The sequence below is a fragment of the Toxoplasma gondii genome, chromosome VIII (genome assembly GCF_000006565.2).
Source record: "Toxoplasma gondii ME49 chromosome VIII, whole genome shotgun sequence".
Taxonomy (NCBI): domain Eukaryota; phylum Apicomplexa; class Conoidasida; order Eucoccidiorida; family Sarcocystidae; genus Toxoplasma; species Toxoplasma gondii.
Window position 1 is genome coordinate 4,794,522 of NC_031476.1, and position 23,725 is coordinate 4,818,246.

Sequence of the window (23,725 nt, forward strand, 5' to 3'; positions counted from 1 at the left end):
GGATGCTGACGGGCTTTCTCTGCCCCGCCATCCAGATGCGGGCTGTTTCCTGAGTTATTTACACATTTTCTCGTCATTTCAGCCCCACTTCTCTCCTTTATGCCGCCTCTCGCTCTCGAATTGTCGGCGTGTTTTCTCCAAATTCAAATCGTCGGGAATCCGAGCTTCCAAAAACCAGGAAACCCGCTTAAGCGTGACCCCCGTCCTCGCTTCTGTCGTGTCGGCCAGTGTATGTACACCGCGAATCTAGCGCGAGGTGGCCGAGTTGCCGGTTCGCAGAAACCACTTACCACTTGTTCCGTTTAAAACTGTCCCAACAAAAATTCGCATTTTGCTTGCTTTTGAATAGCGAGGACAAAAGACATCCTCTTCGCAAGCCCAATCGGAGAACTTAGTTCTTTCCATCGCGGTCTGTGATAGTTGCCTAGCGTGGCACATGAGTCTAGTCCATCTCCTGCTAAATGGTATACTCATTTTGCGTCCCAGTGAGCCTTGCTCCTTGTTTCTTGTGAGAGGCCAAAGTGAAAAAACCCTTCCCGCCGTAAAAATCCCGAGTGCTTTTCTTGTCATTCGTTTTCTTAGAAGAGTAATATCCTGGAGAAGCCTAGGGAAACGAAGCATGTGAAGATTGCCTACTCGCGCGTGTCTTCACCTCCCGCCTTCCGCCCCCTCGCGCCGTTCGCGCATATCGCGCTGCCGAGAAGTCAACTTGACCTTTCGACAAGCCGTAAAAACACAAAAGCGATTTACCAGAGTCCTTATTACGACAAAAAGCTCGGGAAGAATACATGCTTTTTTCTCGACTCCAGGCGTTCGCAGGTTCCTCCGTTTTCCTCCCTGTTTTAGTCTTTCGCAAACTTTCGAGATGCCGCCGACCTAGCTCCCTCCTCTGTGTCTTGTGACAGCGGGAGTCGCAGGTACTGGCTTTCTCGCTGTGACCCATTTGGAGTTTTTGCTCCTGTTTCTCTCCGATTCTCCAACTTTTCTGACATGAATAAAGCCCGCTTCCCGGAAATTTTTTTTTATTTTTCTTTGGCTCCCTAAAACCGACGCATGTGGCCAGAAGGTGCCCGACAAGCCGCTGCCCTTCAACATCTATCGACAGCGATCTGAGAGAGTGCAAGCGACACGTATATATATATATATATATATGTATATATATATCCCATATACATGTACACACCTGTGCATACATGCATACATGTAAGGTTATACCTGTTCGTAGTATCCTTGTCAATCCTGAGATCTGTTTTTGCGTGTTATTACGCTCAATGATGCGATTTTTTTGCTTCTTTGTCCAGCCCCCGACCGTCTGTGGCTCGTGCGTGAATCCTGTTAATAATTCTGGGTTTTTACAGAAGCCGACGTCAAACACGGTCTCTGTTTTCTCACAAGGCCTTTCCCCCTAACGCATGCAAGTTTTCACCTTGTCTCTGAGGCGCGAGGTGAGAAGGAAAGGCCGCGAAGCACAAAGGAACGTGGTGAAGTCAAAACAAATACCGTTACTCAACACCTACAACTGACCCAACTACCGTGTTACAAGCATGGCCTCTTCGACCCCGCTGTCTTCCCCTTTCTCGCCTTCCCAAGCGTACGGCCTTCCTGCAACTGACGGAGCTTCGCTTCGCTGCGTAGCCTCTGCCGAAAAAGAGGCAGGAGACACGCGCGAGATCCTAGCGGAACGAGAAGCGACGAGGACGCCGGCAGACGCAGACGAGGCTTCCTTGGCTTCCCAGCTTGTGGAGGAACTGGAGAAAGTGAAGAAGCTCTTTGCCAAAGAACCTTACCCCGGAAGCGCTCTCGAATGGTGCCTTTTGAATCTCCCCAGAAAACCACACCTTCTCCGAGACCAGGGACTTGAAGAAGACGAAGACGAGGAGGACGACTGTGAAGATGAGGAAGAAGACAGTGAAGAAGAAGAAAGTGAAGATGAGGAACATGCAGAAAGAGAAGCCGGAGAGGGAGAAAAGGGAGGAGACAGCGACCAACACGGCGGAGGGCTGCCCGGGACTGGGGGGCATCTTTGTGTCTTTCGCGGAGCGGAGGAGGACGTGGATGGGAGGAAGGTCACCGCTCCGGCATGTATGTACACGACAAGTCGATATGCTTCTTCTCACTCCTCTTCTCTTCCCTTTTCTCATACCTTCTCTGCTCTTGTGTCTGCCACAGAAAGCCGAACAGGCTCCTTGAGTCGACAGAGCACTGCGGCAGACATGTCCGCAAAGGGTCTTGAAGCCCCAACGCCACTTCCGACCGCGGGCGTGGACACTGTGTCTCCGTCGCAGCTAGCCACTCAGGAGGGAGACCCGGGCAGAGGCTCCAGCGCTGAAAGTTTCTTTCAGTCCGAGTTTTCCGCTGCCTCGTCAGCCGTTCCCCATACGACGCTCTCTCCTTCTTCCGTCTCCTCTCGAGCTTCCTCTCCGTCAGCCTGTCCTCCTGAAGTTGGAGGGCAAGAAAGACAGGCTGAGCTTTGCCTTCCCAAGGCGGCTTCAGACAACGATGAAGGAGCAGAAGAACAGACAGACGAAGAGTGTCGGGAGGAGACAGACGAAGGAAACCGACAAGAACAGGAGACAGCAGAGAGTGATCCCTTGCATTTTCACGTTCTTCCGTCTCCTCTGAGTCATGGAAAGGTGGGTTCGCGCGCGCAGCTGCTCCTCGCCTCTGCCGCTTCTCTCGAGTGGCACACCCCAGCCACTGTCATGGAAGAAGAGGAGGCAGTTCCTCGTGACTCTGAGAGAGAAGAGAACTCGCTGAGGCAGAGAGCTGGAGCGAGAGCGAACGCGTCGACGGTCAAAAGCGAGGAAGAGAATGACGCGTTGAGTGGAGAGAAGAGAGAGGGAACAATGACCAACAAACAGGACAGCGAAACAGACTTTCCAACATACTGGAGCCTTGAAAGAAGAGGAGAAAACAGTGAAGAGAGGGAACACGGGGAAGAGTCACGCGTTGTCCGCAAAGAGAGGCTGGATCAGCTGTGCAAGGCATCCGGGGACAAAAACACCACCGGTGCGTCGTTCGCCAATACTTTGAGCTCCGTGTCTTCCTGTGTTGCTTCACCTCCTTCTTCCTTCTCTTCCCGTCCTTCCCTCGACTTGTCCTCTCCGTCGGCCCTCTCTGGAGGTACGGACCAGGGGAGGCCGGTCTTCGCCTGGTCTCCGAACACTGAGGAAGCTGAGGACACAGAGACGACAGAGAACGACACCATCGAGAAGATTTCTGCAAATGCTCCCCGTGCATTTACGCGCCCTACCCCGTCTTCTTCCTTCTCGTGTTCTACGTCAGCATGTGCAGGTGATTCTTCTTCGGCGCTGGTTTCTGTTCCTTCTTGCCCAGCTCAGGAGGACCCTTTCCTTGGCGTCCAAGGAGCCGACTGTGTTCAGACAGCCTGTGAGGCCAGGAGAGAAACTCTGTCTCCAGCGTCAGACACACCGAAACCGTTTTCTCTGGAGAAGCACAGCTCTGCAGAGGAGGAGAGTGTCGCCGACGCAAGCGTCTCGCCGGTCGAAGAAGGCGAGCTCTGCTTCCACAATGCCTCGTTTCCAATCGAAAACGGGAGTTCGTGTCTTGCTGAGAGTGCGTCTTTGGAAAAGGACAGAGACACCGTGTCTCCCTTTTCCCCGAAGGCGAGGGAGGCAGGGCATCTTGATTCAGAAGAGCCTGTCCCTGGCGTTGACCCCTCACAGCGGGAGCTGCAGATAAGCTCCGACGGTGGACAACAGGAAGAGGAAAGAATCCAAGAGGCGCCTCACCGGATCAGAGAAGCGGATGAAGAACCACATCAAAATAGTCGAGAAAACCAAGAAATGACTCCTGGACAAGAAGCAAAAGTCCCTCCCGGAAGCTTTGCCGAGGTCTGGCAAGACTGGACGGCCACAAGTCAGCTCGTTATCGGAGCCCGGCGCATTGCGGTGTATCGCCAGCGGGGCGCCGTTGCGTCTCCGAGCTTGCAGGCGAGTCCCCTGCCGCTTTCTCCCGAGTTGTCGAATTCATCTGCTGCCGGTGAAAGGGAAAAAAACCGAGAAGCAGGAGTAAATGCGTCTTCTTCGGGCCGGGGAGAAAACAGAGAAGTGCAGGGACAGGAAGCCCCGAGAGAGACTCCGCAGGGAGAAGAAGACGAGCGCGCGGTAGGGCCGAGGACGAGAGAAGGAAAAGAAGAGAAGGAAGCCTGTGGAGAGAGAGTGATAGCCTCGAAAGGAAACGAGAGCAACGGAGACTTTGTATGTGCTGAAGAAGAGAGACAGATACACAAGAGCGAGGCAGGGAGCAAAGCAGACGGACACGACGGAGAAGGTGTGAGACGAGCAGTGATTTCGTATCGAGCATTCAAGAAAGTAAGAACGTCGAGCAAAGATATTGTTCTACACAACAGTCATAAACAATCTGAGAGGGTAGCCAGAGAGAGAGAGAGGGGAGGAAGAACTGGAATACGAAACCGGGGGCTTGAGGTGTGCTCTGCTTGTCTGTTCTCCCTCCGTTGTTACTTCTCTTTGTTCTCGGTGCCGCCACACTCGTTCACTCTCTTTCGCTTCCGATGGAGGTTCCGAATCGTTGTTTCGAAGTTCTCACTCTCATGGGGCGTGTCTGAGTTCGTCGTTCATGGCTGCGTTCAGTTCTCACATTTCTCTGCGAAGGTTCCTCTGTGTCTGCTGCTCTCCTCCGACCTTCGGGGAGGCCGTTCTTGAGTTCTCTGCTTCCTCCCTCTCTCTTCGACTTGTAAGGCCGTGGAGAAAACCGTCTTTCTCGGTGCTTCAGAAAACACCCGCTTCGCGAGTCATGCGAGTCTGCGGTGCGAAGACCGCTCTGTACTTCTGCGTTCTTCACGCGTTTTGAAAGGATCCTGTCACCATAGGCCGTCTGCCTTCATGACTTCCGGGGGGTGGCACTGCGAGCATAGGTCGTCTTTCGCCATCAGTGTCGGTAAGACAGATTAAGTTCACTGTTGTTTTTTTTCGTTCCCCCCATTTTTCTTTTCCTGTACAGCTGAGGACGCGTGTTCCACCCTCCTTTGCGCCCTTTTTCACTCCGGCGACGTATGTACAGCTGCTGCGGGATCTGGGTGGCCACACAGACTGCCAGCTTTTGATTCGCACGCTGCTTAACGCATGTGAGCGAAGGACTGGAAAAAAGCGCGAAAACAGGGAGAAGAGCAGGGACAGCGGAGCGAGCACCGCGGGGGACGAGACGAGGTGAAGAAAAGACGAGGGGAAAGGCCACCAGTGGCGAGAAAAAGAGAGAGAAACGTGGGTAGAGAGGACAAGGGGAGCGGCCGCGGCATGAGGCATGGCGACGAAAAAAGAAAGACAATAAGAGGAAAGAATGAGAGACAAAAGGACGCGAGAACGAAGAACGGAGAGGGGGAAAAAGGCATGGTATACGAGCAGAAGTTGCCGGAGAATTCCCCCCAGCAACTGGGATGAGACACGACAAATCACCATAGAAAAATCAAGCGAAGAACGGATTAACTGAGTGATGCCATACAGGCGGAACGGGTGGATAGTGCAGTTCGCAAGGCAACATGCTGGAGGGGACACCCAGAAACTGTGCTGGGAGGGAAAGAGGTTTCAACTCGTTCACTCAAGGGAATGCCGACAGGAAGCAGAGCGTCGAGAGAAGAACTAGAGACGCGAAGGAAGAACGGTTGCTAACGCAGAACTGAGATCACGCGGCAGAAACATATTTGAAGGAAAAGGCAGCAGAGACACAGGAGACAGCTCTGAAAAGTGAAAGGCTCCATCGTGGTGCTGGCTGTCAACAAGAGAGCGAGGTCTTTCCAGATTTCCAGGAGAAGTGCCTGTTCTTTCATTGTTTCTTTTCTGTTGGAGTTCTTCTTTTGCGAAGACTGTTCTCGCTCTTCAATCGATTTCAAAGGTTGAGTCTTCCACCTCGTCGCTGCCGGTTTGTCTCCCCCTCTGGGTGTCTTGCCCGTTCTCAGTGCCTCGTCTTCAGGTTTCTCTGTGTCTCTCTCTCGCTTCAGCATTTAATCGCTTTTTGCGACGCCAGTGCGAGGCCTTTGTCGACGGATCCAGGCGACTCACGAAAGCGGTAAAGAGACAAAGCGCGGGGCAAAGAAGTCGAAAAGTGCAGAGACAGTGGCAAGGGCGAGAAAAGGGAAGACTGTACGCTTCCAGCAGTAGCCGTTCAACTGCAAGAGAGTCCCGCGGAGTGTCCGTACACGCCACGCGCATGCCATGTGTGAGAACGAGAGACAAAGAGAGACCACTAGAGCGAGATAGCAGACGCATGCCAGAGAGGAAAGAACTCGCCGAGAGGACGTAACGAGAAAGATGGAAAAGAAACGAGCGACAGAAAAAGAGATGGTTAGACGGGCAGAAGAGATCGATGCAGCACGCTCGACACACGAGAGGTCGACCGGAGAGAGGCTTCAAGGAAGCGAGGTCGAACGAAGCTGCGCGCGTTTCCAGAGAAAAAGAGGATTTTAGCATTCCCAGAACTCCTGGCGGGTCTGCGTTTGGAGGCCAGAGACGTTCGTTCAACCTCGTCTCACGTTTCCATCGATGCCTCTGGACTCCGTTTTCTCTTCGTCTCTCGTAGAATTTCAAGCGAATGCTGGAAGCGTGGTGCGACGACTCCACGCATCTCGCCCTCGCCGCCTTGAAGCAGCAAGATGCAGAGTCGCAGCCGGGATTGCTCGAGTTCTTCATTTCCTACATCGTAAGTGTTTTCGCTGTTCCCCGCAGATGCGTTTCTTGCATGTCTTGATATGTTGCGGGGAGAGAGTCTCTTGTTTAGGATGGTAGGAAGCGAGTCTCTTCTTCGTTGACAACTCAGACTCTTCGTCCACTGCGAGATCCATCTGGGGATCTGAACGCGACCCAAATGCCGAGGCTGAAAGCCGCGGGTCCCCAACTTACGCTTCCGCGAGGTGCATGAGCTCTTTCGCCTCTCGTTTTCTGTTTCGTTGTCGTCTTGAAGTGATTCGTTGGGGGGCGGCTGCTCGCGAGCAATTGGCTTCCTTTCGTCGCCAGGCGCGGTGTGCACAAGCCACGAAGTTCCTCTCGATGCGGGTCCTGTTCTGCTGGAAAAGACTGTGGACTTTTTCGGCAACCGCAAGCGTGTAGACGCGCAGACGCCGCGCTTTCTCGAGGCGCCAGCGGCCATCCAGGGGCCTCTTCGTTAGTCGGCGAGAGGCAGTTTTCGTTCACCTGTTTCACTGTTTGCCTCGTTGCAATCTGTTTTAGAATCTCCTGGGCGAAGTGCGGCTCACTGGTGACCTTCTCAGAAGCTCCAAGTCCGGTCGTTCCGCCAAGCTCGGCTCTTCCAGTCGAGACCCGTAGACACTGCATGCAGGGGGACCATCGCCTCAACAGCGATCGCTTCAGCTGCCAGATGCCATCGTTCTGGAAGGCGCCATCTCGGCGTCTTTCGTTTGTCAGGACGCGCGAGTCACTGCTGGTTCCCTTTCTCGAGGTAGAGAGACTCTCGGACCTTGCTCTGTGTGCCTCCACTTTCTCTGTGCAGGCAGAGAGACTGTTCTTCATGCTCGACCCCGACCGCACAGACTCCATCAAAGTTTCGGATCTCCTCAATCTCCCGGAATACGAAAAATTCATGGACATCGTCTACACGCCGGTAGGCAGGGAAATGCGAAGAAGCAGACGCCAGAATTCGCGACTTTCGGTCTCGGAAAGGTGAACAGCGGGCCGCACTCGGGTCAAAGGACCTGAGAGGCTGCGGAGCGGCCAATTCCGACGAGCTGGTCTCGAAATTGGCGGCTTCCTCTCCTTTGCAGACGACCTCGGCATATGCGGCCTCAGGCGGTCTGGGGCACTCTCTCCTGTAGTTGTGTTTCACCGGAAAAGTCAGGAAAACCGCTCGACAGACACAAGGGGATTCCTCCGCATACCTACATGTGTGTAGTAAAAGGCGCAGAATTTAATGTGCTGGTGCAGTTCGTGTATTGGGTGGAAGTGCAGAGGCGCACTGGGTATTTTCAAAGGTCACGAAGCAGACAGGGAGCCAGCGGTACTCGCTTTTATTTTATCTCCATTCTTCGCTCTTTTTCTTGCATTCGGAGAGAGGATGCCGGATGCCAAGGGTGAACATGCAGAGGGCTCGAAGGCTTCGAGAAAGGGGGGAGGAGGCGTTTTCTGTTTCCTGTCATTTCAACGCGTTTCCTCTTTGGCAGCTTGTGGAGGTTCTTCTGTGCTGGACAGCGACTTTGCTCCGTTGCTAGAAGGCGTCGCAGTGTGCAGCATTATTAAACAGAGGAAAACGAACTTCTGTGTTACGCAGCGCGCTTCCCTGTTCTTCCCCATTCCTTCTCGCGCTTCGGAGGGCTCTCTGCAGAGTGTCGCCTCCGCGTCGGCTGTAGGGTAGACGCACCGTTTACCGGGTCGTGGAAGGTTGCTGAACGAAAACAACATTCTTGACGCATTGAACGCTTGGAGGTTCTGTCTACACGCTTGGAATCCGAATGGACTGAAAACTTCGTTGACGCGCCCTGTCCACGAATGGCAACCGCCAGCCTCGGAGCACCCGTTATTCTCGTCGTCGACTCGCGAAGCTCTGCGCGAATCGGTTTTTTCCTTTCTCCTTTTGAAAGTCCGTCCTCCACGTTCAGGAGGCATGCCGCTCTGGCGCGAGCTGTCCGGATGGAGAGGGAGTGCATCAAACGCGTGCGCGTTGTTTTCCATGTCTGTTTGCGCAGCTCGGCACAGAGTTCGCCGATTGCCCTCAGCAGCTTCAGCCGCAATTCGCCTTTGATATTTTCTGTAAGCTCCGAAAACGCAGAGCAGCCAAGGGATCAAGACGCGACTTGAAGGGGGAGAGGCGCGAGAGAGGAAATCGGAAAGAAAGGAATTCAGGGTACGCACGCGGAGGAAGAGCGAGCCCCCAACGCACCAGGGAAGGGAGAGCAGAGCATGGGGCATATGGTAGTAGGCAGCTGACCTCCACTTGGGAGCGAGAAGAAGGCGACCCAGGAACGAAAAGCACAACCGAGTCGAGAAAGAGGAGGGGAGGCGGGGGGAGAGAAGAACGAAACTCAGAATACGCTGCTTGAGACACGCTCAAGAAAGACAGGCAGTCAACGAAGCACAACCCACTCTGACCTGCCGCACCCCTGTTTCTCGGCAGGTCCCTTTTGGCTTCGCGACCCTCTTCTCGCTTTTTTTTTGTGGCATGTGTTTGCATCAGGTTTTCTCCGAGAAGAAAGCGGCGTTCTGTCGGAAGCCGTCCTCGCCTCTTTGTGCGATGCACTCCGCACTCACATCTGCGCCCAAACGTACCATGTGTCTCCCATTGTCCTCAGTCGTCTTTTTGCCTCTTCCTCAATTCAACTTCGCTACCGCAGTCTCTCCCCTGGCACCATTTCTCCAGCATCTGAGCCTGGGCTCTCCGCTGACGAGTCTGCGTCTTTGCCTTCGTCGCCCTGCGAGGAGCAAGCAGAGTCCCAGGGAGAGGGGAAGAATGCGAGCGCCGCAGAAGCTTCAAAAGTCGAAAGTCGACCTCTGGATCGACTCGCGACAGACAAAGAGGAGACGCGAGTCGCCGCGGCAGGCACTGAAGACTCTGCCTCTCTTCTGCAGCTGCCCGCTCCCTCGCCAGCCGTTTGGGATGCCTTGACGGCGGAAACCTCGCGTGGCGAGGAGGCGACAGAGAAAAACAAATCTGAAGACGAGAGCGCGCTGGAAGAGGACGGGGACGACGGAGACAGGCGCAGGAACGAAGGAGAACAACGCCAGGTTGTGCCTGTCTTGGTGAGAGATAAAAGGGGATGGGGAAAGTGAAACGACGCGAGTAACAGACAGACAAGCGACAGAGAAGCTTTTGCACCACAGACAGACACCGACCCCGCGTTTACGCAGCTCTCGGGTGAGAGCGTGCTCATGTAAAAATCTGAGAGTCGGAATGCTCACCAGATTCCAGTTCTCCACATCTGCGGGTCCTCAGCTGGCTGGACCTGCGTCAACCGACGCGGATGATTTTCCATATGCTCCAGCCAATATGTCAACCGACCTAGAAAACGAAGCACACAGTCGTGCAGAAAGACATAAACAGAGATAAACATACGTACATGATGTATACCTTCGTTTCTACATGTGCGTAGATGCGTTTGTATTTGTATTTCCAAGTATGTGTATATATAAGTATATGTGTGTGAGTGTATGCATGTGTGTGTACATGCCTATATACATGCATATATATATATATATATATATATATAGCTGTGTGTGCCTGTACAGGCACATGCACGCCTGTCTTCTGAGCTGGCACGAACCGTGAATTCGCTTTTGTTTTTCCTCAACGCAGTTCCGCGTCTGCCGGCTCTCGCTTTCTCTGCCTCGTCATATCCATCGTGGCGTTCGGTGCATCCACTGTCTTTTCGCGTTTCTTCGTCGACTTTGCCCTGAACAGCAAGGAGCCAGAGGCGTCGCGTCAGTTCTGTGCTGCGTCTTCCATGTCTGCGTATTACGTCAACTGCACGCCTCGACATCTGTCTGACGACGCGTTTCACCTGCTGCCCTGTCCTTGCGGTCTTCAGGAGAGAGAAGAACTGTTTCGTTTTCTCTTCACTCTCGAGTTCTGCTCGTGCGTCTGGGCGGAAGATCCCGCGAAGATTCGCCTGCTGCCGCCTTCGGTGAGCAGCGACAGAAGAGCGCGAGAGTTAAAACGCTCAGACACAGAGAAGCGGACGCGAACAGGGCAGGCATGGGAGACAAGAACTGACCAGCAGGGGAGAGGAGAAAGCGGGGAACATGTTTGTGGCGGAATGGGGTACACTCGAGAGCCACAAAGACAAGGCAGGAACGCGGGAGAAAGGGAGATGAACAAGTAGAAAAGAGAGACACTTGTCAACAAGAAAGGAAGGACAGAGGATTTACCAGCTGCTGCTGAGTCTCGACGCGGGATCGACTGCGGGGTCCGAGTCCGAGGTTCTGTTGAACGAAGCCAAATTCGCGTGGGCTAGTAGGTCACATCTCGTTAGACACTTTGACGTCCGAATGCCAAAGAGAAGCGCCGCTTGAGAGAAACGAGTAGCGAGACGTATCACGGAACCAGTGCTACAGTAACTGGGGGGGGCTTGATTATCGGCTAGACGTATTTTTCTAAACAACTATAGAGTTCCACGGAGAAGGGAGAAAGAGAGCGACGGTAGTAGCTCCGGAAAACTGAGGAACGATGAGAGACAGGACGGCGCCCGTGGCCTGACGACAAGAAAAAGGAGTCGAAGGAAGGTCTGAAGTCCGCTAAAGACAGAAACAGAGAGAGAGAGACAGACACTGGTTGGCGTCCTCGAGAGGGAGACGTCCTCTCGCGGGCATTGTTCGATTTGCCTTCTCAGCCTCCACGTCGTGGAAGAGTTCCTCATCATCTAAAACGAGGCTTCCTATGAGGCTTGGGCAATCGAAACTAGCTTTTGGTGGCGCACATTCTTCATCCTTTCTGTTTCGTCTCTTTCAACTTCTTCTTCACTTTGTGTGCTTGCTCTTCTTCTCGTCTGTCGTCTTGTCTGTCGTTTTGTCTCTTCCCTTCGTGTGTGTCTTCACCTCGGTTTCTTCTCTGGTTGGTTCGGCCGCTTCGCTTGTTTTCCTTCTTCTCCCTGGCTGTGTTGCTCTCTCTCGTCTTCTTCTGCATCTTCGTCTCCGTCTGTGGCTTCTCCTTTTCCGCCCTCTGCTGCCGTTTTCGCGTTTCTCTCTTCGCCTCAAGGCTCGACTTATTCTCCGTTCGCATCTTCGTCGTCCTCTGCCTTCCTTTGCTGGCGTTTGCTGCTCTCCGCGCGTCTCGCTTCCCTCCTCGGCTCGCCTGCCTCACTGTGCTTCTTGCTGCGTCTCCCCCTCGCTCCTGCCCGTTTCCTGCAGTGCATTGCCTCTGCGCTCTCCTTCGCGTGGAAGTTGCTGGACGTGGAAGGAAAAGGATTCGTCGGAGTTGCGGACGTTCAGATTCTCTGGAAGGCAAGGACCTGGAACGCCGAGAAGCGGCGCAGAGTCGGAAGTTAGAATGGATAGGAAAGCAAGCAGCGACCCTCGAGGGGAGGGAAAGAGGATGAGAGGGACGGAGACAACGTGGCGGAATTTCTGCGTGTGTCAGAAACTTAGGGGGTCTCGGCGGCGATTTTTGGACTGTTTCGCGTCGGCTTCTCACCAGAACAGGCGTTTCAAACGCGCGACGGTTTTCTCTTTCTTTGCACATGCATTTGAGTCAACAAGGCCGGAAAGGAGCCGACGTAGAGCTCCATGCCGTGCGGCTTATGTCAGGCCTGTCTCGTTCCCCCTGCGCCCCTCGCTCGAACGCGTTCTTCCTCGTGGTCTAGCAATTTTGGGAAGTCGCTGTCCCCCGCCGGTTTTCACTTCAGAAATGACTTGCTTTCGAGAAATGGCGGCGAGTTTCATCGTTTTGTCTCTGATCACGTCTGCTTTCTATTCTGTAGGCTATTTGCTTAGAGCTGAAGACAACGGGCCTCTTCCCCTTCATCGACGACCTTCCCGAGGACTCCGTTGAACTGGAGCTCTTCGACAGGCTTCGCCCAGTCGGAAAATCTTTCGTTACTCGCGAAGAATTCTTGAGAAACCACGTACGCCTCACAGCTGCTCCTTCCGTCCTACCGAGTTCCGCTCAACGTCTCTCTTCACCCTCTCTCTCTCACTACATATGTATATATATTTACTTGTGTGTACAAATGCATGCGTATATCCATGCATACGCTTGTGTGTGATGCTGTATATATCTATGGCCGCACTGAATGTACATCGGTCTGTGCTGGGTGCCTTACAAGGAAGGTTCAGCCTTTTTCTGCGTCTCCAGTCCATATGCTTCACATTGTCTGCGCTGTCTCTGATACAAGATTCGTACCACATTCCTCTAACAGGTGCCTGAGAGTCTATCCATCTATCAATAAATATATATATATATATGATATATTTATACATGTTTCAAATTTTGTTGCTGTCCACGTCTATCTGGTATGTAATGTATGTTCTTTCTTTTCTTTCTTATATCTCTAGTTTCACTTCTATTTCTTTGAACTCCCTCACGGGATTCTAGGAGAGACAGTCTCAACTCGCATGTGGTTGAAACACAAACGCGTCTTTGATTCCTCTGTCCTTGTTGCGCCTCAGGAAACTCCCCAGGTTCCATGTTTACTTCCACGTATTTTCTTGCCCTCTCTCTTTTCTTCGCAGACGGAGTCGCGCGTCTTCGCCATGTACCTCCTCTCGCCGACGTTCTTCTCTCTCTTTGAGCAGCGCGAACGTATTCCTGGGGTACGTCTGTGGGGACAGCGAAGCGCTATTTCCTTTCCTCAGTCCAGGCGGCTTCCCGTCGCTTCCGCGTTCTGGACTGCTTGCTGTGTGACCGTGAGCGCCTCGCATCTGTTGAAATTCCTTTCTCTGCCTTGAGAGCATGGAGCAGGGAGGGGATTCCAAGAAAAGTGGAAGGAGGCTGAGTGAAGCGATCTTTGCTGAAAAACATCAAAGCTCGTGTCTCATGTTCTCTCCTGCAAATCGTCCAAAAAGCAGAGTGAATCACGCGTGGTCGACACCCGACGCGTTTCCGCGTAAACGGACGGCTTCTCTTCTCTGCTCGTACTCTACCTACGTATGCATCCATACTCACATATATATATATATATATATTTACATATATTAAATAAATATGTATCATTGTATACGTATACACAAAGGCGCAAGCACACGCGTGCGTCCGTGTATTGACGGCTTCGTGTAAGGCATTGATGAATAGACGACTCGAGTTATCAAATGCGTCTGTGGTTCAGCGAAAGAAATGTCGCTGCTTCCTCGTCGTTGTTTCTCCTTTGAGTCACTTCCACCGAGGACAGAGCGCGGCTGTCTGTTTCCTCGTTTCCTTCAGGCTCCGCTTCTGCCAGGGCGTCCTGTCGCGCCTTTATAGAAACAGATTCCTGCTTCTTTCTTACATCAGAGAGACAAAAGTCTCCACTTGACGAAACAAGGGAGAACCCCAGAGAACGCCGGCGGGCACAACAGAAAGAAGAGAAGTCGGAAAGAGTCTTCCGCGCTCTTTCTCGTCACGTCACTCTTTCCAGAGTGTCTCTCCAACAAAGAGCCTGATGTTGCCTCTCTGAAATCTCTCCAGGGTGACAGAGACGTGGATCGGCATGCTCTGTTCTCGTTTTCTCTGCATTTCGCCTTTCGTCGCTCGGCATTTCTTCACTCAGGCTGTTCTGGCGAACTCGGAATCTTTTTCTGCCTTCTTCTTTCCCTTCTTCCTTCATCTGTCAATTTTTCGCCTTCTGCTGTTCCTTTCTCTTCCCTCTTCTGTCTCTCCGGTCCGTGTCTCTGTCTTTCCTGTCTCTCATCTCTACGTCGCCTGCTTTTTCGTCTCCTCGTTGCTCTGTCGGTTTCCTCCCTGGCAACCTTCTTCCTTCCTCTGTGGACTTGAGCGTTCTCGTCTGGGAGAACTGTTCGCACTCGGCGCACCGCCCCAGCAACAATCTTTTTTCAATAGTGCCATTCTGTTGCTTTGAGTTCTTGTGGGTTTGGCTTCCCATCGCGGATTGAAGAAACATGGCACGCGACTGCGTGCTTTGTTTGCGTTACAACTTGCGCCGTCTCTCGCTGGATCCCGCGATTTCTTGCGCAAAAGAGAGACACGGACAAAAGGAGAAAGGCGAAACGGAAAGCAAGCCGAGAAAGAATGAACGCCTAAAACCGAGCCAGGACGGCAAACCTTTGTCAACTGGCAAACAGACGACTTGGAACACAAACAAGGAAAAACGTGAAGCGATGAAGCGATACGAAACACCCTCAACTTCTTCAGAAAACGCTTCGGCGGTCCAAGAGGCCTCGAAACTCTGGCTGTGCAATCGAAAGCTCTTCTCGAGTCACCGACACAGACGCAGCTGCTTTTCACACAAGAGAACAACGGGGAGGGGGGAAGGGGCAGTGAACCACATGCCCGTCCTCCTCCCAAACATCATAACGAAAAGTCAACTTTCCGGTTCCCGTCTCATCTCTCGATACAAAACTCTAAACCCTGATATGCATGTGAAATATAAACATTTGTATAGATGTACATACACGCGCAAGCATTTATATATATATATATATGTATATGTCGACATAGTTGCGTATACATGTGTATTCACAAAAACACATATATTTACAAAAATACATTTTTATATGTTTATGTATACTAGGCATAATTTTCACACATGTCAACCTTCGTGATGAGTGCTGAATGGGCGAAGGATGGAGGAAGGGAAGAGCGAAGAAATCAGAGACAGAGGACGTCAAGTCGGTGAACCGCCTCGACGCCTGAGGTCGAGGGGAGGATCTTCGAACAGATTTCGTAGATCTCTTCATCCCTGTCCCTTTCTGCTTTCTCTTCCTCTTCACGCGACTCTCGAAGCGGAGATTCGAGCACCGGAGAAGCGCCATTAACTGCACCTTCTTCGGCGCTTGGCGCGGACGCGGCTGCAACGCAAGAGAAAAGGAAAATGCCTGCACCCGTGACAGAATGAACGTCAGATTAGCGACGAAGAGAAACCGGCAAAACCGCGACACCCCACGAGACGGGTGGAGAGGCACAGCCAAGAAACGAAAGAGAGGGAAGAGACGAAAGATCTGAACGCAGTACCCGAAAGGAAAGACAGAGAGTCAAGACAAGAGACCCACACCACCACTGTGGCACAGCGATGCAGAAGCGAACTGCGCGCAGAAGAACGTAGGAGAGTAGATTTAAGGCGCACTGCAGCGGGTGCCTTTTGCAGGCTCTTCGGGTCAGTCTCACGAGGACCGATCACATGAATCCTTGAACCGAAACTTCCAAACTCGTTCAAGAACAAAGTGTGTTACCGTTGCCTTTCTCGTTCTGCTCCACGTTGTCTCCGGCGTCTCCTTTCGTCCGCAAAGCTCGCGGAAGAACGACGAGCAAGCATGTCTGTCTGTGCACCCGCTCCTTCGCCACCACTTCCCACCGGTCATTTTGCTGCAGAAAAAAAGAGAAAAAAACAAAACTTCACGGCTGCATGCAGTGTTTCCCAAAAACAACGGAGTGTACATGTCGTAGCCTAGCGCCAGAAGAGACTCCCGCAGGTAAACTCTGATTCGATGCACATCCGCGTCTTTTCTGAAACTCTTTTCGTTGGGCATGGACAGATACCTTTGAACCAGCAGAAAAGATAAAGGTCTCAGCAGAGGGGGGAATCAACAAGTATTGTAAATCGCTCAAGCACACAGGTGTGGATACGCCGTCAAACTCCGCTTACCGTGTCTTCGTTCACAGGTCGTAAGCATATTGTGGCATCTGTCACAACCTCTGTCCTTCGCCCCTCTTCGGAATCTAAGAGTCGCATGCGCTCGATAACGTCCTCCAGTCTGGTTCGTCTTTCCTCGAGGGTGGACTCTCCCGCCTCGGTGTGCTTCTCTTCGCCGTCCTCTACGCATGCGCTCTCTGCGGCTTGTCCACCGTCGTGTGTTCTCCTTTTTTTTACGACTCCTGAGACGTACTGGTACTTGGCACACCAATCCAGAATTGCGTTCTCTGCGCGCTTCAGAGCAAGACGCAGACAGGCTGGGCTCGAGGCAGAGGGGTCTGTGCATGCGTCACACTCGTCTTTGGAAAGCGCGTTCATCGCTGCAGTCGGGGGGAAGATGAGAAGCGAGAAAGGATTTTCTGGAACTGCATCGAGAAAGTCCGAGAGCGAGGCCACCGTCCGTCTCTCGCCGATAACGTCGCTCGACTCTGGCGAAGACTCAACCCACGGGAGAGTCAACGACGCACCGGAAGAAGACGCGGGAAGAGACAGCGGGAAGCCAGAAGGAGGTGAGAAAGGAAGGCGCGAAGAGGACGAAGCGCAGGCAATCTGGGCACAGAGCGACGGACAGAGCGTACTGCGGATAAGAAAGTCCACGCGTCCTGCTGCATGCTGCACTCGCGAGAGAAGCAGAGAGAGAATGTCCTCTACAACTCTCGACAGAGGTCTCCCGCTGACGAACTTCCTTCCACACCGAATGTCGGTCTCCACCTTTTCGTCGTTCCCGCTGGGGCGCCGAGCGAGGGGAGCAAAGGTTCAAACGAAGCACTCAGACGTGCGTTTCGGTTAAGCGAAGGATCGCTGCGCTGCTGCGTACTGCCTCTTCCGAAGCCTCTCAGATGTCTTTAATACCCTTGTTGTAAAACGCTTTTCCTGAGGTTCATCAAACCAGACCACGAGGGAACGCACCGGCCGTACCTTCTGTAAAGTCGACCGAAGCTTTTCAACCGACGTCGTGATGCTTCTCCACTCGCAGTTCCTCAGGCCTCGAGTCGAGGGATCGAAGAGACCTAACACAGACAGCAAGTGCCGCGTCCAAGCGCTGTGCACCACACACATGACATGTAGAGGCGACGAAGAAGACGGCGAAGGAGAAGAAGGAGGTGAAGGAGGAGAAGAAGAATGCCCGCATTTCCCGGTCGTGACACTTTGCCTTGACGACGACCCAGAAGGCGAGGAAGAGGAAGAAGCGCATGCAGAGGGGGAAGGCTGCGATGCCAGAGAGAGGACAAAGTTGAGAAAAGAGACGCAGCGACGCTCGACATCCGCTCGCGATTCGCGCGGCATCGACGGCGGAAGAGCATCTTCTGAAAAGCCAAAGAAAACAGACGTCACCAAAACGAATGCGCATGCGCTCAGACGAATCGAGGTGTACAATCAAACCCAGAGGGGTCATTACGGTACTCTTGTTTTTGCTCAAACGCAGACAGCAATGCTCTCGAGAATCGCATACATACATGAATATATACATTTGTGTATGCATGGACAAATACATCTGCATGTACCTATTCCAGACGTATGTGTGCATGCCGAAGTGCAGAAGTATTATATATGCATATGCGTGGGTATGCAGCCTCTTTGTATGGCTGGCACTGCCTTGCTTTATTCCCGTTACAACTGTACCGTCTTTGTCGACAACGAAGGTGAGATTCGTGAATCGTGGCGCGCAGAATTGTCGGAGTTCGCGAGTGCTACGAATGCCATGAAACCCAAAAAAAAAGAGAAGTACAAAGCGCTGGCAAGACGAGAAACGAAGGCAACACACGGGGACGAGAACTCGACGCAAAGATGTCTCGTTTTGAGACGCGCTTCACACTTGTCAGTCTGCGTCACTGTCCTGCATCGATCTACGCACACAGTCGCTCGACGCAAATGCTCTAAAGGAGTGCATGCGAAGGCACTGTCGACAGAGACAGAGAACTTCACATGGTTGTTCATGCTTGCCACAGGCGACGACGAACCGGGCAGGGGTAGGTCTATTCTCACGAGGAGAGAAACGACTGTGTCTCGCGAGACACAGAGACAATGGAAGACAAAGACACACCCGCGTATCCGAGATGTTTTGCGCGTCGCAACTTTCCAGTTCCACCTGAAGTCCCCCCCATTCATCTAGAAATTTCTGTCGAGACGCGTTCTACCATGTCGACTTTCCACGCGCCTCTCACCTGTGCCGGCCGTCACATATGTGCCCCCCACCACTCCATTCTCTCAGGTCCTCGAGAGCGAACGTTGGAATGGTCTGACGGACGAGCGAGGCTTCTTCGCTCTCAAGCGTTTCCTCTGCCTTGAAGCCTCCGACCTCTCCTGGCCTCTCTTGCGTCTGTTCGGCCTTCTTCCTCAAGTCCTCAATGGCCCTCTGCACGACGAGATGCCCTGTCTCCAGCGCCCGCCGCAGGGTCGATGTGCACAGTACAACAGAGGTTCTCTCCATCTTTACTTTCCATCTGCCCTCCTCTCTGTCTTCGTCCTCTCCGCTTCTCCTGACTGCTCCACGTTCTCTCTCGCCCTCCGCTTCTGCCGTCTCTGCTGTCTGCTGCTCCATTTTCTCGCCCAGCTTTTCCGGTGTTTTCCCTGTTGTCTTGTCTGTCGCGTCACTTGTCTTGTCCACTGTCGGCGTTGCTTGTTCGAGGCGTTCGTGGTGTCTCGATTCGTCTTCTCTGAGGCGAGCGGCCATGGCCTTGCGGAGAGACGCCGGCATTTGAGTACCTGCCTCTGCGCACTGCGTCCTTCCCCTCGCAGACAGTCTCGCATCAAAGTGGTCTGGCGACCGAAAGATGCTCGTTCGACTTTGTCCAGGTTTCCTGAAAGTGCAAACAAGTACTTCGAACCTCAGCTGTCTTCTGACTGGGATCGCCTCCCGGTGAAGTTCCTGCCTTTACAAATCGAGATGAGCAGAGCCCCCTGAAGATCGCATCCAGTGCTACGCGGGCGGCATTGAAACGCAACGTGAAATCCAGAGCAGACACGCATTGGCGCGACATACGCCGGATACAACCAAAATACACTTTTCTACATATCCACATGCATACATATATACATACATATACATATATATATATATATATATATTTGTATTTGTATATGTATTTGTATTTGTATATGTATTTGTATTTGTATATGTATGTACATGCATATGCATGTGTACATGTATGTCCATAGTGGTATTTTGTCGCGCTGATAGGTGCCGTAGGATGACGGGTCCATGTGCAGAGACTCGGAGATATTGGGCGTTGAGGATTTTCGTGGAAGCGAGGAATCGGAAGCGAAGGAGATTAAGAGACAAACGAGGCGAAGAAGGAAGGCGGCGAATGAGTCGAGCATGCGGAAAAGTCCGTGTGGCTGCGGCGAGGGAGAGAACGCTTACCGCTCCTTGGCACCTCTGTTGTGGGTTCCCTCTGGAAGAGACAGAAAAGGAGACGGTCTAAAGCGAGCGCAAGTGAGCATAAACACTTTCAAATCTGCGGAGTCTCCGTGCGGCGATGCGTGTCTTTCACCTCTTCTTTTCCGTTCTTTCCGACGCAGCAGCGGGAAAGAGAGTGCGAACAAAGGAGACAGAAATGACAGGGAGAGAGAGCAGAGAAGAAGAGAGGCAGAGAGGCGCGGGTGGGGCAGCGCCGAGGAGAAACGCGAAGATTACGAGGGCAAAGAGGGAGAAGAGAGAGGAGAGGGAACGCGATTCGGAAGCGGAGTGCAGCGGAACGCGACCGTAAACAGAGAGAGAATGAAAGAGAGTCAGACGGTGAAGAAGAGCTCGAGAATGTGAAGCAAAAGAGCGAGAAACAGAGAGGAGGTAGAAAGGCAAATTGGTGTTCACTCATCGATTTCAGAAACAATCGAAACGCACGAAACCAACGACCGAATCTTTGGTTGCTCACCTGCATGACGGATAAGGTGCAGATAGATTGCTTTTTCTCCGTGGTCACCTCCACAAGGCGACGGCGGAGAAAGCGGGGAATGTAGAGAGTCCCCTCCAACGGACGAAGTACGCTGTTGTTCCATGGTGCAGGACGAATGAAGCGGCAAGCAGGAGAAGCGAAGAGACGAGAAAACAGAAAGACGGCGACCACGAAGGCCGATAAGGTAAAGGAGGGAAAAGAAGAAAGGATGAGGACGAGACGACGAAGAAAATAAGAGGAGGAACAGGAGGGAGAGGAGAAGAGAAGAGCGCGGGGAGGAGACGAGAATGGAGATGACAAATGCCAAGGTTTCAAGGGAGAAACGATGTCGAGGAAGCGTGATGTCGTGGCAGAGGGAGAGAAGAACGGGGAAGAGAACCTAGGCGACAAGGTGAAAAAGGACGCTCAGGGTAATCTGTGAGGACAGCGCAGAGAGTGGAGGGGGAAACGCAGAAGGCTACAAAAGAGAGAAGAAAATTAGAGGAAAAGAGGAGAAACAGGCCTCCATAAGATATCAGACAGAATGGTCGTGGTTGAGTCTTCCAAGGAGTAGGAAGCGCACCTCAGCCCTCCCTCTTTGGATTGGCCCAGGAGACCTCGATGTCACTTCGACGGCAATGCGTCACACGCTTCTGTTCGTCGTTCTGCCCTTCTGTGTTGTTTTTCTGCTCTGCATGGAAGAGCACCCTTTGCGTCTATCTCGTTCACAGGAAGAAGAGTGAAAATTCTTGGGGGGTTTTGTTCGCTGCCTCTTGCGCGAACGGAGACAGCAGACATCTCGCGCGCTTGAGTTCTTTCCTCTCCACCATTTCTCGAAGAGACCAGGGCCTCCGACGCTTTCTCTCAGTCCTTCAGAGACGCTTGAAAAAGAACGAAAAGCTGATTTGTCGGAAGGTCAAGGTCACGGCGCCAGCCTGTCACTGTCTTCTTCGCATCGTCTACTCGCCGCATCCCGTCCGTGTCATCGTCTCGCAGACTCGCCTGGGGCTGCGAAAGTGAGCAAGAAAGCCAGGTTATGCCAGCCGAGAATCTTCGAACTGATTTGTGCCTCGTCTCCATGTAGATGTCCCGGAAAAAAATCGCAGGAGCGCGGCGATGACAGCGAAAGGACGCGGGGGTGTCTTCTAAAAAGCCGCTGTCTTTCTCAACTAGAGAATTTCTCCATCTACGTGGCTGCGCGATGCCTGGCTGCCGAGTCGAGAGGAGTGCAGGTTAGCGCGCAAGCTGTCTTGGTCACGGTTCCCCAAAGTATTATCTACGTGTTTTCTTTGACAATGGGGAAAACGAAAAAGCGTTCGCGAAGGGACAAAGAGTGAGACGACAGTAGAAAAAGGAGACAGGCAAGAGACGGGGCACTATCCCGAGCAGCGTTGGCACCCGCAAAATTGTACTCATGTCACCGGGTAATCTGTCACAGGATTCTTCCGGCATCCTTCCGTAGAAATGGATTCTTCACATTTCTTCCTTGTTTGTAGATTTAAAGAGTCGACGTTCCTTTCATGAGGAGGCTGCTTCCCCCTTCTTCCCCCCTTTTCGCCTTCCCTCTCGGTCGTGTCTCGCTCTTCTCTTGCCTCTGTCTGCTGCACCTGCTGCCGCGCTGCGGTCGTCGGGAGTCTCGATCCTCTTGTTCCTGCCTTCGTCTCGAGTTCCGTTTCTTTTTGCCGGCCTGCATTCTTGCAGTGGTGCCCCTGTCTGCCTCTCTCACCTAGTTGCCGCCCGTGCATGTGATTCCTCTGCTCTCGAAAAGGCTGTACAAAAAAGAGAGCAGGGCATACTTAAATGGGATTCCCTGCAACTGTGTTCTTGCGTAGGATTTCTTTGATCTTCTTACCTATTCATGCACTTGGATTCAACGCTATGCGAGAGAATATCGGCGACAGAGCTGTAAACGCCAATGGTGCTGAAATGAGAAACACTTGATTCCCCCAAAGGCTCTCGAACCGAGGTGGGAACAGCTGCAAGTTTTACTGTGCCGTTCCATTGGATATTGATATTTTGTTTTCCATATAAACACCCCACCAGTCGTCCTTTAGTTGAGATTCAGCCTCAACGACGAAACGTACTTGAACACAACTACGTAGAGGAATCAGCTGCACTGTGTTCACACTTACGTACCTGTAGCTTGGCATTCGTCGCGAAACCGGTGCCCAGGCTGGCCGACTCGACAAGAGGAAGAAACACACAACGTGTGCCTCTCTAGAGGGAAGACTCGAGGTCTCTTCTTGTTGAAAGACGGTATAAGCGCGATGTTGACCTCTGATTCTGGAACTGCTGTGTCCCAGGAACCACTGGTCACAAACGCAGTGCTGCAAAGTCACCTTCAGCCAACACGGTTCATGGCGCATGCGTCGTTGCTATTCTTTAATTGCCTGGTTCTCCCAGATCTGTCAATAAACCCACGACAGTTTCCGAGCACAGAGAGGGAGTTGAGTTAACAAAACCTTCACGGTGTCCGACAACATGAAACCAAGACTGATAGTGCCCTCAGCTTCCAAGGCAGCACGAATATATGAAGGATGTTCGAATCCAACACCTTTGGGTCTCATAAGGAACCGACTGGGGTGATGGTGTCCAGCACTCGTGAGACAGGGACGTCACAGAACTCGTGCGATGGGTGTGTTGACAGACTCACTGCCATTTCCATCTCGAGGGGACTTGTCATCCTGTAAGAAGTCTTCGCAACAGATCCCGACATAGGTTCGTGCTGGGTTGTGTGAATTGGCCGGCAAAAAAGCGAAAATGGAGGGTGCGAAGAGGGGGATCAGAAGAATCGGCAAACTGCAGAGAACTCCTCGCAGATCCGAGGATGGCGAAGGATCCCGTCACACTATGAAACGCCCGTTGAAAGCCCAATCTGCGGGCGCGCCTCGAGGCATCGCATTTGTTTCGGCTATGTATTTTGCAGATAGCCGCTCCAGTGCTTTTAAATTGCGCCCACCTCAAATGGTGTCGTCACTGGGTGTTCGAGCTAGGTCGTGGACACTTGCACTTCTTATTCGCACACATTCGTTTTTGTATTATGCGAAGTCGGGGTCTGGTTGGAGTTTGCAGGACTTCAGTGTGTCAGTCGATGGCCATGAGGCGTTCATCGTCAAATCATGAAAACAGGAGGGGGTTTTTGTTCACAAGCCATTCTTTCAGTCTATAACGAAGATGGTTCGGAGCATTTACTTCAGTTCCCTTGCTCCATGTCTGGTTGAAAACCGCCTTGCACTCATGATTGCAGATGGAATGCATCTCGGAAGACACTCAAAATTCGTCATTGCAGTCAAACGAATGCCTCTCTCTGATGAGAGTGAAACTGCGGGTGGAGTCTCGGGTCAGAATCCCAGGGATCTTTACTTGTTGAAACACCTTTTGATGGATGAAACGAAAGCGGAAACGGGTGTTCACGGTGGTGCCAGGCAGAGAAGTTACTCCGCAGCGTGGACTTGTTCAGAAAATTGGATCTTCTATGCGTAAATGACTTGAAGTTTGGGACTAGCATTTACATACCTGGGGAAATACATTTTTAGACTCGTTTCCGAGGCGACACAGTTCACAGCATTCGTCTGTAGTCTTTTCAGCTAGG

The 23,725-nt window shown here is 52.4% G+C and overlaps 2 protein-coding genes across 2 annotated transcripts; one reads left to right on the forward strand and one right to left on the reverse strand.

Annotated features, from left to right (window-relative positions):
- Positions 1–1,544: 1,544 nt before the first annotated feature.
- TGME49_271000 (hypothetical protein) lies at positions 1,545–13,872 on the forward strand (the record flags this gene model as incomplete). The annotated part of the gene is made up of 12 exons (XM_018781596.1): positions 1,545–4,334; positions 4,984–5,107; positions 5,978–6,045; positions 6,556–6,675; positions 7,483–7,593; positions 8,672–8,735; positions 9,160–9,722; positions 10,508–10,603; positions 11,826–11,918; positions 12,395–12,538; positions 13,146–13,226; positions 13,834–13,872. The coding sequence occupies 12 exons, from the start codon at positions 1,545–1,547 to the stop codon at positions 13,870–13,872; spliced, it is 4,293 nt and encodes a 1,430-aa protein (XP_018636632.1).
- A 1,344-nt stretch (positions 13,873–15,216) lies between these two features.
- Positions 15,217–20,257, reverse strand: TGME49_270980 (phosphoglycerate mutase family protein; the record flags this gene model as incomplete). The annotated part of the gene is made up of 8 exons (XM_018781595.1): positions 15,217–15,416; positions 15,798–15,930; positions 16,211–16,807; positions 17,177–17,565; positions 17,882–17,949; positions 18,424–19,059; positions 19,623–19,653; positions 20,134–20,257. 8 exons carry the CDS (start codon positions 20,255–20,257, stop codon positions 15,217–15,219), a joined length of 2,178 nt encoding a protein of 725 aa, XP_018636631.1.
- Positions 20,258–23,725: the final 3,468 nt, after the last annotated feature.